At 39.8% G+C, this 18,077-nt stretch overlaps 2 protein-coding genes across 6 annotated transcripts; one reads left to right on the top strand and one right to left on the bottom strand.

The window, feature by feature from the left end:
- Window positions 1-453: 453 nt before the first annotated feature.
- Window positions 454-10,645, bottom strand: scd (stearoyl-CoA desaturase (delta-9-desaturase)). Of its 4 annotated transcripts, XR_013503756.1 has the most exons (8): window positions 10,532-10,643; window positions 10,015-10,263; window positions 7,988-8,118; window positions 7,647-7,852; window positions 5,846-6,078; window positions 4,189-4,395; window positions 3,921-4,071; window positions 2,696-2,785 (listed from the first exon to the last, which is right to left on the bottom strand). XR_013503756.1 is itself a non-coding variant. In XM_078279746.1 (6 exons), exons 1-6 carry the CDS (start codon window positions 10,542-10,544, stop codon window positions 2,586-2,588), a joined length of 1,032 nt encoding a protein of 343 aa, XP_078135872.1. In that variant the 5' UTR covers window positions 10,545-10,642; the 3' UTR covers window positions 454-2,585. The 4 variants fall into 4 exon arrangements, 2 of the variants coding, with proteins under 2 accessions (XP_078135872.1, XP_078135873.1); XR_013503755.1 differs by having other exon boundaries at window positions 2,692-4,071; XM_078279746.1 differs by lacking the exons at window positions 3,921-4,071; window positions 4,189-4,395 and having other exon boundaries at window positions 454-2,785; window positions 10,532-10,642.
- A 2,303-nt stretch (window positions 10,646-12,948) lies between these two features.
- On the top strand, window positions 12,949-18,016 carry dnajb12b (DnaJ heat shock protein family (Hsp40) member B12b). 2 transcript variants are annotated; one of them, XM_078279744.1, is made up of 9 exons: window positions 12,949-13,149; window positions 14,694-14,871; window positions 14,978-15,123; window positions 15,272-15,445; window positions 15,560-15,630; window positions 15,851-15,960; window positions 16,500-16,672; window positions 16,841-16,986; window positions 17,108-18,016. In XM_078279744.1, exons 1-8 carry the CDS (start codon window positions 13,017-13,019, stop codon window positions 16,960-16,962), a joined length of 1,107 nt encoding a protein of 368 aa, XP_078135870.1. In that variant the 5' UTR covers window positions 12,949-13,016; the 3' UTR covers window positions 16,963-16,986; window positions 17,108-18,016. The 2 variants fall into 2 exon arrangements, with proteins under 2 accessions (XP_078135870.1, XP_078135871.1); XM_078279745.1 differs by having other exon boundaries at window positions 15,851-15,957.
- Window positions 18,017-18,077: the final 61 nt, after the last annotated feature.

Raw genomic sequence — 18,077 nt, forward strand, 5'->3', positions numbered from 1 at the left:
GGTTGTATTCTTACATATATATAATGTTAGTTGAATATTAAACGTGATGAATGGTTGTGTAAGTAGCATTTCTGTTATAAATTGTCAAAATGGAGCTGTTTTTAACGACTTTAATGCATCAATAATAATGCAGCTGGATCATCTGTTTCACTTACGGCAGACCTGCCATGAAAGCTAACATAAAAAGTATTTCAAGCAAGATCCAGATTTTAGAAATGTCTTTAAATTTGTACTAAAATCCAATAAAAAAAAACTAATTTAAAAGCTGTGGCTGTGTGTAAACAAAGCTTATTAGTGGAATTACTAAAAAAAAACTAAAAAAAACACAATCTGGCATAAATGTTGACGGGTTTAGCTACCAGTCAGCAATTTTCAGAAAATCCAAAGACTATGCCGTGCAGATTTATATCAGAGACACAAAGAAAAAAAGAAGAGCAACAACTGTTAATGGAATTACGTGTATTGACAAAATTGTTTTAATGTCATATTAGAATACAGTTGAGATTTGACATTATCATTCAGACTGACAACCTTTTGATCCTCCTCGTTATTAGAAAAATGTTGATTTTGGCGCTCTGGGGAGCAGGAGTTGTTTGCATGTTTGCTTGTGATATTGTCAGGTTTTGGTAAGTGCTCTAATGATGCTCTAACATCCCTCATACATCACAGCACCTTTGTTTGGAGGTTTTCTTACTGAGATGCTGTGATGGATTGAAACTATGTTGGCACATTTGGGCCCATATTTTGCAAGTCAAATCTGATGTTTGAACATTTGCACCAGGCGTTTTAATTGGTATCAGATTATTTGAATATCAACCTCTATCCTCTTTCTGCATTTATAGCACCTTGATGTTGTCATGCTACGATTTGCCTAAATTAAATGTGTTTTTAGAAGAAGAAAAAACAATGTTCCACCTGGTGCTTCAGCCTGTAAACATGGACCTTGGTCAGATTTGTTTTGAGCATTTTATCTTCACTAGCGGCACGTGAAGAAGATCAGGAATGGATGCAAGTCATAAGGCATTAGGTTATATCCTGACTCTTGGGAAAAAATAAACAAGTGCTCCAATTTGATATATTTTACTGCCAAATCTTGGAGTGCAGAAATCTGGTGTAGGTCAGAGCAACCTTTTTTTTTGTCAATTAGAAAAAAAAACCAAATAAATACATAAATAATATAATATAAGCATTCCGCACACCAGAATTGAAGATGAGCATAAACAATGCACCTGAAATTTAGCAATGACAATAAGCTTTGTAGGACATCAAAGGGAAACCAGACCCCGTCTCAGAAATCACCACGACAACAGTTCTGATGATCCAAAAAGCGATGCAGCTCCACAGTACGTTACAAAAATAGACACAGTTCTGTCATTGGAATCACCGATAAAACACCTCACTACAACACTGACTACAGTATATCATCATGCATGGGTGGCATGTTGTTTTGTAACACCAGAACTGTCACACGACTGGCTGCTACATGACCGATGAGATCGCTGCAGCAGACGTTTCTGGAATATTGAGGGACAAGTTGGATAAAAGAGGAAGGAAAGCCACTGATGTTAAAAAACGTCCATAATGATGTTGAGTGAAGAAGCAATATCGACTGTGTGCTCTAGTGGACCATTAAGATGGTTACAAATATGTCGACAATTGGCACGCTCTTGGCACTATAAAATGTTCATTAAAAACACAAAAAAGTTGATTAAACATTGCATGGTTCTAAGTTAAAACTACATTTATCTTTTCCTGTTAATATTTAACGGCAGTTTTAATTTAATGATAAATGCATCACTTATATTGTCTTGAGAACACTTGATCCATTCACTACACAGACATACAGTATGTGTTAATCATTGCCTTTTCTACATATTTCGGTTCTGAAGAAGAAAACCAAGTTACACACTGCATTACTGTTGTCAGTAAAGTCAGGTTATACATTAGAAGAAGGTCTGGGTTCCCTCACTCTTCCACCATGTGCCATATTTCATTAAAGCCAGCAGCTTTTTAACAAATCATGATTCAACTCTCATCCCTTTTTTTTCAGATCTTAAAGCGCTCAAAAAGTTAATTTACTGTACATTAAAACGGTAAGAACTTACTGTGAAGTGCAGTAAACACAAGTCAGTCTCCAATCAGTATCCTATCTCATCCATTGAAACATTGTTACTCCATATTTCAGTGCTCCACTTCTTGTCTATATTGATTAATAATTGAGTAATACATAAAAATAATCGGCTACATGACTGACCTTTCATGAAGAATGCACACCGAAGTGGCAAAAACAGTGGAGAATGAAGTGGACTTTTAAAATTGATCTACTTCAAATCTAAAACATCTTTGCAAGACCTTGGCCTGCCTGAACAATAGAAACCAAGGCCAAGAGCTTAGCAAAATGTGTGTTTTTTTTGTTTTTTATCCATCTTGATTAGCTACAGCTACGAAAAAAACACAAAAACAAGCAAAATGTGGTCAAGGCTCTCATGACGATGACTTTTATCCTCAGAGGATGAGGGATGTATAGCTGTCAGAGGACTGTGAAGCTTTTTCTCCTCGGTTGTTTTGCCTTTGATTCATCAATCTTAGCCGCATCGGTGGCTTCCGTCTCCGGTACGCTGTACTCGGGCCTGGACCAGCTCACGGGACCCTCTCTTGCAGTCCGTGGCCAGGCCCAAGAAGCACATGGTGTCGATGAAACAAGTGGTAATGTTCAACTTGCAGCCAAACTCGCTGGTTGCATAGTCAAAGGGGAACGTGTGGTGATAGTTGTGAAATCCCTCACCTGTAAGGTATAAGAAACAGTGGTGAACAAATCATACCAAATACTACTAATACTGAATGATGTTCACTAAAAAAAATAGGATTAAGGGCTCGTTTAGAGTGAATAATAAATGACAAAAGAAACAACTTCTGTGATTGTAAGCAACGATCCTTTTAGCTCATGCTGATTAAATCCACCAAAGAGGTTGTGTTGTTTTGTTAATACGCAGGATATCTTAAAAACTACTTGACAGATCTCTAAGTACAATTTAATGGAAAGTTAAGCCATGGGTCAAGAAAAACTAGTTTTCGGTTTGTAAAGGTCACTATTTGTTCTGGTTTGTAACACTGAATCGTGCAAAGTTGGTGCAAGAGTTAAGTTCTCGTAAACCACTGCAGAAACCAATAGTAGGGTTTCGTTTTTTTCACAAACAGCGCTGGGCAGTACTGGCCACATTTAGAATCCCAGGATCCACTGGTCAAATTAAGAATACAAAGTCTTGAACAGCCATATAAGTAAATTATTGTCACGTAAGCTTAAAAAACGTTTTTGGTGAGCAACTTTCATTGGAATGAGCTGTGTGCCATCTTAGAACATCCAGTTCCGTCTTTAAAAATATCCATTGCTGCACTAGTGACTCCTTTTGCTTGGTCCAGGCGCCTGCTTAGTGGGGGGTGGAGGTGGATAGAGTGGGAACCAGGCATATAGATGAAGAAAACAGGCGCAAATAAATAAAAAATACATTCAATAACTTACATATTTGATTTTGATCATTTTAGTGAATCTTCAGCATACAGTACGTACAATGTTTCAATGAGCCTGAAGAAGTTGTTCATTTGTTTTATGATATTCCATACCGTTTCCCTATCGTTGGTTGCCGACCTAGTTTAGGCATAACTTATTAACCTGCTGCCGCGTCTAGAGCAAGTGAGCTAAACAAATTTTATGCTCTCTTTGAGGCCATCAGCCATCAGTGGGTGGGTCCTCAAACTGTGTGCTGACCAACTAGCGCTGGTATTCACAATGACTTCAACCTGTCACTCAGGTCAGTCACTCAGTCTGTCATACCCATGTGCTTCACGAAGTCCACCATCATTCCTGTGCCCAAGAAAACAAGAGCAGCCTGCCTGAATGTCTACGGCCCAGTGGCACTCACCTCTGTAGTGATGAAATGCTTTGAGCGACTGGGCAAGGATTACATCTGCTCCTCACTACCCAGCATAGTGGACGCATTACAGTTTGCCTACCGTCCCAACCGATCAACGGAAGACGCCATAGCACACATCCTCCACACCACCCTATCTCACCTGGAAAAGAAGGGAACCTATGTGAGATTGCTGTTCATTGACTACAGTTCAGCGTTAACACCATAGTCCCCCCCAGGCTCGTCACAAAGCTTAAGGACCTGGGATTAAACAACTCACTGTGCATGTGGATCCTTGGCTTCCTGACAGGCAGCCCCCAGGTGGTGAGGGTGGGTGGACACACCTCTTCCACCCTCATCCTTAACACCGGAGCACCCCAGGGCTGTGTTTTGAGTCCCCTGCTGTATTCCCTGTACACACGACTGTGTGGACACTTTCAACTCCAACACCATCATCAAGTTTGCTGACGACACACCTGTGGTGGGCCTGATCACAGACAACAATGAAAAGGCCTACCTGAAGAAAGTAGAGGACCTGACCCGCTGGTGTCAGGACAACAACCTCCTCATGAATGTCAGCAAGACTAAAGAGATGATAGTGGACTTTGGTCTGGATATTTGGACTTTAATATCAACGGGTCCTTGTGGAGAGGGTGGACAGCTTTAAGAACCTTGGTGGCCACATCACTGAGGGTCTGACCTGGGTGTTGCACACTGACTCAGTAGTGAGAAAGGCAAGGCAGAGACTGTTTCGCCTCAGATGCCTGAGGAAATTTCAGGTACCCCTCAAATACTGAGCAATTTCTACTCCTGCATCATTGAGAGCACCCTGATGTGGAACATGACTGGTATGGAAACAGCACCGAACAGGACTGCACGGCCCTGCAAAGAGTGGTTTGTTGGCTGAACATACAATAGGCAATGCCCTACCCTGCCTAGAGGATATTTACACCAGGCGCTGCAAGACAAAGGCTAGGAGAATCGTTAAAGATCCAAACCACCTGGGTAACAGCTTTTTCTCCCTGTTGAGTTAGGTAAAATATGCTAGATACACCAGGCCAGCACTGAGAGGCTCAGGAGAAGCTTCTACATTCAGCCACTAGTATCCTAAATGGAGACACTGCCTTAAGCTAGGTTTATGGTCGCCTTAAATGGCCTTAAATTCGTTGTAAGAGAGGGAGCCAACACACTGGTAAAAGAAAAGGCATTTTGCTGAAGGGTGTGAGATCGCTTTGTCAAAGCTAAAAAAACGGTCTCATGAGAAGAGTGTTCATAACCTCGAGAGGCAGACAGTAAATTTGACAGTAACGTTAATAATTACAGTAGACAAATGCAATGTTTGGCGGTACATTAGTGTTTATCATGGATGTGTTAACTACTGTTTCCAGGCCACCTGCTTTCCTTCCGCTCTCTACTTCTTCTCTTCTACTTCTTGCTTATTCACGGATTATTTTGTTTGTACGCCCCCTGGCGTTTCGGAGAATACTGCAACGAAGAATGCGCTGAGTCTCCATGCATGCTCATAGCTCGCACACTATCTACCGAGGCCCGCGCCACAGTGTCTTGCGCGAGTATAAACAAAGCTTAAGACTGCTCCCCCCATCATACACACACACATATATATTAAATATTATTACTGTTTTTAATGCATACATTGTAGGAACTGGCAGGGTTACATTCCACTGGAGTTGCATTTTAAATGATTTCACGTAACAAACTCTTGAACCCCCTGTGAAGCCAAAAGTAGGCAACAGGTGCACCTATCAGCTCTAGTGATCCTGCAAAATTGAATGGCATTTCGTCTAGAGATGGCCCTATCCTGACAGTCATGAACTGAACTTGAACTGAACATGAACTTAACCTAAGTTCCTGTTTTAATTCTTTCTTTATCTTTTCTTTTGTTACGCTGAGAGCACAGGCTCATGTGTTTGTCATACCTATAGCGCTGAACGTGACGAACTTGTTCTCCCTGGGGTTGATGTTCTTGTCATAGGGCCGGTTCCCCCACATGTGAGCTGCGCTGTTGACCAACCAGGCGGCGTTCAGTACCAAGGTGTACCTCAGCAGAGCGGGGATGAAGTACGCCACCCACAGAGACTCCCCCCACAGGTACCAAGGCACGAACATGGGGATGAAGAAGCACATGAGCAGCACAGATGGCTTGTAATACCTGTCGGAGACAGAGTGGGGGGAGAGTAGAAAGAATGGAGCTGTTTACTCAGTACAGCATAAACATTTACTCAGTACAACATGAATATTAAACACAAAAATGCTCTGCTTGTCAGGGATTGTTCACTCTATCACTTTTCTCAATGTGACAGTTTGCATTGAACCCAGGGCTGGACTGGGGTAAAGCAGGAAACCACCCATCCTTGGACTCCCCCTCAATGCATTTACATACCAGCAGGGTTCAACATTAGCACCATGTACCAGCCAAATGCTTTGAGTGATTGCTTCACTCATCAGCCAAAAAAAAACAATGGTAAACTATTGAGTGGCTGGTAAAACATTCACTAGCCATTTGTCTTATGGACAAAAAGTTAATTTTGAACCCTGCATACCAGCCCCTAATACTGCCACTTAGCCGAGTGGTAAGTAAGATCAAAATGGCTGCCTGGCTCTTGATGGCAAGATGGCTAAAGGTTGAGGGTGGAGCATCAAGATGTCTTGTATAGTAAACAAGTCAAGTCTGTATGTTAAACTAAAGCTGCATTTGTACACAGTATGCAACTTCTGTTAGTTAGTGCATTGTGGATAAATCTGAAAGCTTTAGTATTATGTTTGGAAGTGCCTTAGCTTGCTAATACATAACTAACATTAGCTTACTAACAGCTAATTTGTCTCTGGTAGACAAAGGGTGCTAAAGTATTCCTTTGACATGCTTAAATCTCGTGTTTTTAGCTAGCTACACTTTTTGGAGCTGTTTTCCCCACCGGTGGGGGCGGGACTTAAATGGGCTCTGTCTCTATGGTAGGATGGAGGTGGGCTGATGTAGGATGTGATTGGCCAGTGTTCAGATATGAGACAAACCAGTGGGCCAATCATATGATCTCTCTCCAATCCATGCCTGATTGAACCCAACCTTGAGTCAGTCAGAATTAGAATCAGCTTTAATGGCCAATTAAGTGTGAATACAAACAAGGAATTTGACTCTGAATTTTTGTTGCTCTCAAAGTACAGAAATAGACATACGGCTAAAAACGACAACAAAGTTGAAGTAGTGCAACTGAATGCACCATAATTATAAGTCTCTTTGGAGCCCACGCGCTTTACCATTGGGTGTTTGTTTACATAACTCATGGGGAAGCAAATGTTGCTACGCCAGTGACTTCGTTAAGCAAAATCGAAAGCTCATTTCAATCGATTTTCTATTTAACTTTGAAATTGTGACACCCCTAGTAAACAGTAATCTAATAGGACAATGCGAAAGTGCAAATGGTGCTGGTATAAATAAATAAAATATTAATATAACAGTTTGCTTATATATCTGAGGCAGGTGAATATGACCGTAACCTCAACATGCACAAATACATAAGTAATTGTCACCTTGTTAAACCAGGAATGACTACAGATACAACTCTGCAGCAGTGGTGGGTTCAAGTTTTTTTTATCCAATTTGTATTTCTTTGCCCTGTATTTGCTCTGTATGTGACATATCAGAAAATACTGTTTACTGTCCACACTAACTTTTTTTTTATCTTAAAGTTGTGAAATCAATCATTGACTGAAGCCACTTACTTCCGTTGAAACATTACAACTTTGTCGGCCTTTAGGTCACTGATTTCCAGCTTGCGTCCTTTTTCAATGACATCAGGGTGTTTGCGTACCAACAGCCAGCCAATGTGAGCAAAGAAGAAGCCTCGGCGGGCGTTGTGAGGGTCAGCATCTGTCTCGGAATATTTGTGGTGAACCCTGTGATCTCGAGCCCACTCAAAGATATCATTCTGTGGGTTCAAGTAAAGACAGAGATTACATACACTGTAGACACAACATGGTACTTACACAGTAATGAAAACTGCTATTATCACAATGTTAAGTGTGTGTGCTTGTGTGAATGCAGATCTGTGAGTTTTGGGTACCTGAAATGCCATTGAGTTTGCAGCACCAAGAAAGATCCGAAGAGGTAATGTTGCCTTGTAGGATCTGTGACTCCACAGGCGATGAGCTCCTGCAGTAATTCCCAAAGCGCTTATCAAAAAACAAAGTGCAGCTGTGGAAAGAAATGCATAAACAAATTAAAGCAGCAAGCAGCATTGGACGGGCTCTTGCATAAGGTCTTGAGATGACACATTTTGAAATCTATCGGATTCATCTATTGCCAGCAGGTGGCGCTATGATTATGGGTCAATATTGGCATGTAGATGTCCTCGGGGTTGGACTTCTATGAATCATAACAAATTTGGAGCAGATGAGGCAATGTATACTAGAGTTAAAACCACTTCCTGTTTTGATGGCAAAACGCACAAAATGGCCGCCACGCCACGGCTATAGGTCTTAAGATGGCACGGACCAAACTAGAAGTCAATCGGATGAAATCTCTAGGTGGAGTTCGTTTAAGTACGACACATGGTCAAAATTGTCAATTGAAATGGCGGACTTCCTGTTGAGTTTAGGGTGGGGCTCCAAGAGGCTTTTTTCTACATCTTGACATGATACAGCGAGCCGGTAGTTTAGCCAGAAAAAGTGAGCGTCATGTGGCGATGACAGTTAAGTTTAGGCACCAAAACAACTAACTTAAGTTAAGTTTAGAAAAAAGACCGTGGTTTGGTAAAGACATTCCTGAGGAACGAACATGCATTTCCTGGGTGAAAGTATTTTGGTTTCGCTGCGAAGTGAACTCTGCTCTCGGGCTTGAAAGCACTGTTTTATGTTGACACCACGTTGTGCTATTTCATTTTGAGATTATTTTCCATCGAATAATATTTAAGTGTTTTGGCATGCCTGGCTGAGTGGCACTATATCAATGGTATTGAAGGGGGATTTAATTATTTCATGTTTTGTTTTGTTGTGAATGATCAAAAAACTCTTGTTACTCTATGTGAAAGTTAAAGGAGGAGGCTTTAACTGCTGAAAACTGTTAGGGGTCGCTAGCAAGCCATTTTTGCACGCCTATTCACGAAAGCCATTGAATATGTATATTTTCACTGCAGATTTTGGTGATTTTTTTAGTATGTTTAGGCCCTCAAAAAGGCGATTCATTTATAAAAAAATAAAAATAAGAAAAAGAATAATCCTAACAGTTTCAAGAGGGCCTTCGCCGGCGCTAAGTACCTAAATAGTACTAATAAATATGAATAATTACTTAATAAATAACTAATTAAATGCTACACATTGCAATGTCTATGCATCAAATGTTTTTGTACACTCTGTACTGTCACTGTTAGGGCTAGGAGGATGATCCTGCAACAAGTGATATATTGTGAAGGAGTTATCATGTCACATCACATTATCACATATCACATTTACTTTTCTGCACAATTTGTATAGCTAAAGATCATTCAAAGTTGCCTTAGACTGAACTGTTTTGTACTTGCCTACATGTTTCCCAATAGCTTGAATAACCATGAAGGAAGCAAGTCATGTTACCTGACACTTTGTTACTGTCATGGTAATGTAATTACGTCATATCAGACGAAGACTGGGTGGACAAAACAATTGACAATGTACACCGGAAATCTATTTTAAGTGCAGCCCCTGTGGTTTTGTTCATGAGAAATACACATCTCAATGAATTCTAAGAAAATGTTTAGTAAGTAATAATGCAGCATGCCGTTTGTGTAAAATTACTTTCCATTTGTCCTGTGAGACTTTTACTTAATAAAGAAAACAAAAAAAAACACGACAATTTTTCTGACAAGAACACACTGTACAGTTTGCAGCTTTAAAACACTTGCTGTGACATGGTAATATATGCCCTGATCTATAATCCCACTACATGCAGAAAAAAGGGAGGACGTACAGATCCGGGCCGACACATTTTAGCATGCAGCAGCGGTGACATAACAGCCATGACTTGGGTAAATACTGTATATTCCACCGAAATAAAAAAAAGCCACGAACAGCCAGCTTGTGCAGCAATACTGTAACAGGTAGTATTTTTACTTACACCAAAGCAAGGTCAAATGAGATGCTGTAGGAATGAGGAACAGGCTGTACACGGCACCTATATGCAATAGAGTCATCAAAAAGACATTTCTCCATACGATGACCATGGGAGGTTTGTGGCCTTCTTTCTCTTTGTATGTGTGATCAAACATGTCTTCTGTGCTGCTGGCCTCTGTAAAACCATTTACGTTGCTCGACTTGTTCTCCAACGCCTCCGCCTGCGTCATCGTTGCTGCGGTTTGGTGATTGTCTGAGCGATACAAATTGAGAGAAATCGTCAATTTTCTGTGTTTTTGTGACATACGACATGCAGGCATAAACGGTGAATACGTGAATTATTTTTTGCGCTATCTAGCACAGTAAGCAATCTGGCGCTGCTGGTCTGCGCTGGTGAGGAAGAGAATGTTAACGTTAATGTAACGATGATGCTGACTTCTAGCTGACATACGACATTTGCTGCGTTGCATTACACTAATATTACACATGCAGAACAAATAAACGGAAGATAAATAACTCACCAAGGAGAGGCATACGAGTAGAAAATTGAATCCGACTGTTAAAAGTGAAGATGAAGCTAGTGCGTTTTACCCAGAACTACAGCAACCCAGAAAGAAAGAGTGATGCGTTCGCTACGCAGCAAACGCATCAATAAGAGCTGGAGTTCGAAGTGCGACTGACCAATCAGCGCTCGGATGCCGCCCCAAGCACGGACTCTGATTGGCTGCCTGTTTATCTGCTGTTCACCATTTATTTATTCTCCCACCAGATGTATACCTCCTCTGGAGAGCAGCCGCTACTGTCTAGACATGTATTGAATTAACCGCTCACATATTTCCATTCACGCGTAGATTCAAACAAAACCGACGAGGTGTTAAAAAGTTACTTTACAGTTTACATCAATCCAAGCGGCAGAAGACCCCCGCCCGCCTGACGTTACACTGTGAAAATACAGGAATGCTTGTTTTGTCAAGTCATAATCCCAAAAAAGAAATCCTTATAAACAAACAAAAAAAAATCATACAATATAAAACATACTATTAAAATGCAAGTAATATGAGCCAGGAAATACGACAGCAGTAAATCAGGATCGCTTAAGTCACTGCGCCACAAATGACATAGGCCTATTTTTAGGAATATATCATGTTCAACAAAGCAGTGAAATAGATTTCACAGGATCCACATTAAAAATCCATGAGTTTTCACCGGTTTCACCTTTATGACCTAGCTACATTGAAAGACAGATGTTTTGTCTCCATCTAGTGAAGAAATTACGCAGCACAAAAGCCGACACTGTTATCGTCGATCATGGTCTCCGGACATCAACAGCAAAAAACGGCCATAAACTTATACATTTATGTCACCAACTGTGTCCAAAATCTTATTCTTATCTTATTTACTACTCCCTTTTTTATTGACAAAATGCAATAGGCCTACATGTAAACAACATTAGGGCAAATAGATTAAAAATAATGTATAGCCTACAAAAAATAGCCTATGAACTTAAAGAATAATAACGACAAATTACATTAAAAAAAATATAACAACAAGAGTATAGCCATACATCCACAAGTAAAATCATTCAGAGGATTCGAGGGGGAAAGGTTCTAGTTTCCAAGTTATACGAGAAAAGGTCCAAAAAAAAAGGTAGCCTAATGAATTAGAAAATGTCAAATAAATGTCATAGAAAATATAAAATTTGGCACAGCCTAGAATAATTAAAATAGAAACAGATATCCAGAGCGCCATCTGGATTAAGATAGAAACAGATATCTCTAAGGTTAAAAGAATAGACAGAGTGAGTTCAAAAACTCCAAATCTGTCCAAAATCTGTTGGATATTTCACAATCAAAAAATACGTGAGGGATTATTTCCATATTTAGCCTACATCGGACACAGTCCATGGATGACAGAGCCTCGTGTTTTTTTTTTTTTTTTAGAATTCAATTTACAGTCAGTCATCTCAGTTTGTAAACATAAATTGTACAAATGACATAATATAAAAGTAATACATTAAACAAAAACTAAATAAACGAAAAGGTGACAGACTTACAAACTTCATTGAAAGTGGTGACAACAGGAGTTCTTAAAGCTTTAGTGCCTAACTTGTTGATAGGCCTATTAATGAACGTCCGTTATATTCAAGCCATTGCCAAATGAGTTGCTACAAAGCTAATTAAGACTATCAGGTCCACACAACTCTCTCTGTATTTCTCGTGAAGATAATGACCTCTTTTGAAGAGTCCATTATCTGTTTTTTAAATCCAGTTTTAAAACCCATCTCTTCTCTGTGGCCTTTGACACCTAGTAAGATGTCGACTTTGTTTACATCATTTAATTATTTATTTTGATTGCTTTTTATTGCGCAGCTATTTGTATTCATGTCATAATGTTGTGTCTTTTATTTATGATGTTTTATTTATTCTTCTGTACAGCACTTTGGTCAACTTTGGTTGTTTTAAAGCGCTTAACAAATAAAGTTGGATTGGAATCCTCCGTGTCCTCCTTGGCTACTAGCAACTGCGTGGAGGAGGGGGGGTGGATCATGTGGACAGTTTTGTTGTCATTACTTAGAATTCCTCATGGGGGCGGGAGAAACTACGCACTATAGCTTTAATTAAATATTTATGAGTAGATATTAGTTATTAAAATACCTTTCTTATTTGTTACCAATTTAAGAGACTCAAAATACATATACATTTCGATTAGGAAAAGTTTAAAACATTGGGTTGATTTAGAGAATGTATAGTTTTGTATGGGACTTACCTATAGGCTAATAAAATAAAAAAAGATTTACATTACACAAGTTCCTATCTTTACATTCGAATAGGTGATAACATTTTTCCCTCAACTGTGATTGCATGTGTTGTTGTAGATAGTATGTCATTTTCAAAGCCACTCCGGAATGTATGACAGAGCCTCGTTCTTCAATGTGCAGCATCCACAAGGCGTCATCAGCAGGCGCCTGTATTTACTTCTGGTCCAGTTAGTCCGCTGTCCGCTGCAATGGAAGTAAACAGGGACGAGGCGGAGCGCTGCATTGACATTGCAACTGCGGCGTTAACCAACAACCAGCCTGAGAAGGCGCAGAGGTTCCTGGAGAAGGCGCAGAGACTCTTCCCAACAGAGAAAGCGAAAGGTGAGTTAAGATGGCCGAGCCGAAGAAAAGGGGCGCTACAGCTGGGGAGGTTCGCAGCATCATCACCTGCAGCTGCTGCATCACCACCACCTGCATCCCGGATAAGCTCTGCAGCGCATGTAGCCGGGGCCTTTGATAACGAGCTAGCTGGTTTAGTTACTTTGTCATAATGTTGTAAACTCCTACTGTAGCTATTGTTTATGAAATATTCTATAGGCCTACCCCTGCTCAACATGAAGCAGACATGTGCTATGGGTATCCGTGGTATGCTTATATACTGTCTATGGTGGTATGTTATCAGTTGCTTTTCCATTAGATAGCTAAGCCTATGAAGTAAGTTAACTAAAGGGCAAGATTGGGAGGGGGCACAAAGACCCCTAGATCCTAGAAAGCCTGTTTCTTATGTATTATCACTCTGCTTATTAGTTTTACAACACATACTATCTCTAGACTCACCAGTCCCAGCTCCAGACCAAGAGATACTACACAAATACAATAGATGGCAAAATCAATATACAGAAAAGTGAGAAATACACACACAAAATAATATACTGTATGTACAGTACATGATGTACTGTATATAAATGTGTCATGACGATCCATACATAGCTTACCTAGATACGTACATGTACCCATAGGCCTACAGAGTATGATATGACACACCTCACATAATAATGTCAATATATAATATATAATGTCAATACAGCAGCTGTAATCATGCAGCTATCCTGGGTAAATGTCCATTATACACAAATAACTTGGATCATGATACAAGTTATAATTTTATACATCCCATGTAGTTTATCTGACTGTCCTATCTTCTCACTAGCTTTCCACATTATGTATATATTTCGGTCACACACATTTTCCTGTGTCTAAATATCTCCTGAAAGCACCAACAGTCATCCCTAAAATATTGTCACATTGATATGCAATATTATCAACATTATGATATATGGGTGTACAGTATGCAGGCATTGAGTAAAGTAACTTAAATCGAACATAGACTTATCTAGCCGTGTTTTCTGCTGAATGCACCAGTAACCACCCTAAAATACTGTCATATAAATATGTTAATATTTAGACATTTGGTCTAAAATAGTGTGTTATTTGAGTTTTTCATGAATATGGGTGAAATGTCGATTGATTGATGGGTGATGTATAGGTGAAGACCTTTTTCAGTTTTAATAAGAATTTGCTCCCAATGCTTATAAAACCCACATTTTAAATCTAATAGATAATAAAAAAAACCTAGATATTAATATGAGATTCCTAAGAGGCACCACAGTTTCTACTCTGACGATATTGTATTAAGGCTCTCTTATATAGCTTTTGAAGTAATCTAATAATCCATCCAAACAAACACTTTCTGTGATTGAGGTGCCTGTGTTACAGCCTCTGCTGATGTGTCCGTCGTATGTTAACTACTAATGCAGGGAATTCTGGTGTCAGCTTTCAGCTGCACCTTTTCAGCCGCTACCATGTTGAATGCTTCTCTGAATATCATTTTATAATTCACATCACTGTTATTGTGTCCCTTCTAGTACTACTGGAGCTAATAGCAAAGAATGGATTTGCATCTAGACAAGGCGGCCACTCAGACTTCAGTGGGGTCTCGGGGCCTCGACAGCGGCAGACCAACAGCGAGGATACCAGACCAGAAGAAAAGCCTTCAGACACCTCAAAATCCTACACGGCAGACCAGCTAGATGCTGTGAGGAGGTAAGTCTGATAAATCGTGTAAATCTGGTATTTCTTCTATGGGTTTATTGAAATGGTTGACATACTTTTAGCACCTAGTACTGAGAATCATGTGTTCTCTACACAGGATAAAACAATGTAAAGACTTCTATGAAATTCTTGGGGTCCAGGCAGACGCCTCTGAGGATGAACTCAAAAGATCATATAGAAAACTTGCTTTGAAATTCCATCCAGACAAGAATCACGCTCCAGGTGCTACAGAGGCCTTTAAAGGTGAACTTTCATTCATGACTGATGTTGGTGTCATGCAGAAGCAGAAAGTCTAATTAGAGGCTATAATTATGGCTACAGAAGTTGTCTTTTAGTCCTTCTTTGTGACGCTCAAACATAATTTGACTTCTTAATTATTTATTTTCAACAGCTATTGGGAATGCGTATGCTGTTCTGAGTAATGCTAACAAAAGACAACAGTATGATCAATGTGGAGAAGAGAGGAGGCATCCTTCAACACACAGCCCAGACAATGGAAACTTCGAGCCAGATATTTCACCTGAAGACCTCTTTAACATGTTCTTTGGAGGGGGTTACCCATCAAGTTAGTGTCACTGTTTTGTGTCTTTAATGCCAAGCTTGTGAGATATAGTGTTTTTTATTTGTAATACTTGGTATGATCTGTCTATTAAGTGCTACATGTGCTACATTAACCTAGGTAATACTAATGTGTACACTAACGGGCGGATGCGTTACCAAAGGCGAGAGAGAAGAGAGCGACAGCGGGATGTGAGTTTGATGTTATCATTAGAGCTCCTGCCAACTGCAGATGTGCAAATAATGTAATGTTATGGTTAAACAGCACCGGGAGACATTGAGTCATCTGTAATTTTACATATTGAGGTGCATTCAGCAATATTGAAGTGTCTTTTTAAAAGATTTTTTTAAAACAAAGCAAGTGTGTTTGATTTCGCTGTGAGATTTGGACACGGAAATGTTTTCTTTGCAGGGAGGCTTTGCGCTTTTCGTGCAGGTCATGCCCATCCTCATCCTGGTTATTGTGTCGGCCCTCAGTCAGATCATGGTCAACAGCCCCCCTTACAGCCTCAGCTTCAGGTCGTGAGTGTGATTCCCTTATTCTGAACGCCTGCCTAAGAAAAGTTGTTAAATGACACAAACTAACTGTTGTTCTGCAAAATTCCAATCGACTTACACAATATTATCTTCACAATCCCAACACAAGTGCATTTCATAATTGTTATTCAGTATTGTCTTGCTATTTTTTTATACAAGCCAGAGAGCAAAGAATTGTCTTATAGATTAACCAGCCTAAAGGGAGATTTACTTTCGTAGTATTTGCAGTTAGACCGATCCATTGTATTGACGTTTCAGTTTCTTGTTTGATTTGGAAATAAGATCTTGATGCTGCCTCAGTTAATTCCAAATAATCACATACCTCCTCTGTGTTTTTGCAAGGATTGCTGGCTCCATTTGTCTGGCCTCTCTCCATGTTGTCTGCCTTTGTGTTTCAGATACACTTCTGTGAGCCATTATCAGCCATGAGTGATGTTAACAGAGACAGGCGGTGCCAGATCTGTCAGCCCTGTGCTGCATTCGGTCATATGATATCTCTCCCACACTGTCCTATTTTAACGCAGGTCAGCAGGTTACACACAGAGGAGGCTGACGGAGAACCTGAAGGTGCCATATTATGTAGGGGAGCAGTTCTCCAGGGAGTTTACTGGACTGAATTTGAAGAATTTGGAACGGACGGTGGAGGATGATTATATTTCCAACCTTCGCAACAATTGCTGGAAGGAGAAACAACAGAGTATGTTTGCCAAGAAAACACATTGTATTTATTTACCTATTTATTTAAGTATGGATATTGACTGTTGTTTCTGCCATTATCAGTTCTGGGAAAATGATTAAAGACATATTCAGATTTTTGTTACCAACTCATATATCTTTCATTAATTGTTTCTGTTGTTTCCTGCAGAGGAAGGCATGCTTTACAGAGCCCGCTATTTTGGAGACAATGATCTGTACCAAAGAGCACAGAGGGCTCGCACACCAAGCTGCGCCAAGCTGTCCGAGATCACAGCTTCATTACATGGTTGATGCGCTTTCATAATTAAAAGCAAGGTCTCTATCTTCTTGTTTTTTTAACCTATTGCGCAACACATTTTGTTCAACAACTTGCATGTTTTCTTTCATTTCACGAAGTGAAAATGTTTCCTTTTATTTCTTTGCTTCTTGTCTCCAGGTTTCCAGAATAAACACAAAAGATTATTGGCTGTAAATAGATGAGCTTTAGCAATCTGGAGACTGAAGATGACTCAACAAGCAAACAAACCAGCACCAATGCACCAATCAGCATCACGTTGACCACACAAACTGGCTGAAGCCCTTTCTGTGGAATTTAGTATGTGAATTCAAAATGTAATGTTAATATAATGTTTTGAAATGGAAAACAAACACTCATAGTTTGTCCTTCTGACAAGATAGGGTTTGGAAAACCTCCGAGCCCCAGTTTTGAATGGGAGCCATGAAGCTGGCAGCGGTCATTTCATGTTTTTTTGCGAGAATGCAGTATGAAATCAGAATGTAGTGAGATTAGATATAGTCGTACGGATGTTATTTATGTAGCAGTTTATTAGATACCACAGTGAACGCTTCCTCTTTCATTTAACACAGTCAAATTAGCAGAGAAGACAAGTTTGGGTTTGCTGATTTTGCTGAGTTCAAATGCACATTCAGAAACTATGCAGTACTCATGTCTAGGGTTTGTCAGACACTTCAACACCTGAGATTTGTCTTGTGTGTGTGTGTGTGTGTGTGTGTGTGTGTGTGTGTGTGTGTGTGTGTTTACAATTAGGATATGTCCCTTTACAAGGTTAGAATTTTATGCACTTCACAATGAAAGCCAAGAGAATGAGAGAGAGATGTGCCTACCCAGAAAGTGGGATGTTCTAGTTTTTGAGCATAATTTCTCTGATGAATATGATCTGTTAGAAAAAGCAATATTTGTCACATGTTTTAAGTTTTAGTATGCTATTTATGTTTTGTATTATTTATTTAAAAATGGATGATAAGACTAAGAAAACTACAGTTCTTGCTCACCTTTTCCACCATGTTTTTACTCCCAGATGAAAATAAATATGGATGCTTAAAAGGTGTTGGACATGACTCATCACTTAGAGCAGAATAAGCACAGAATGTGGAGACAAAAGCTC

The sequence above is a fragment of the Sander vitreus genome, chromosome 21, assembly GCF_031162955.1.
Source record: "Sander vitreus isolate 19-12246 chromosome 21, sanVit1, whole genome shotgun sequence".
NCBI classification, from domain to species: Eukaryota; Metazoa; Chordata; class Actinopteri; order Perciformes; family Percidae; genus Sander; species Sander vitreus.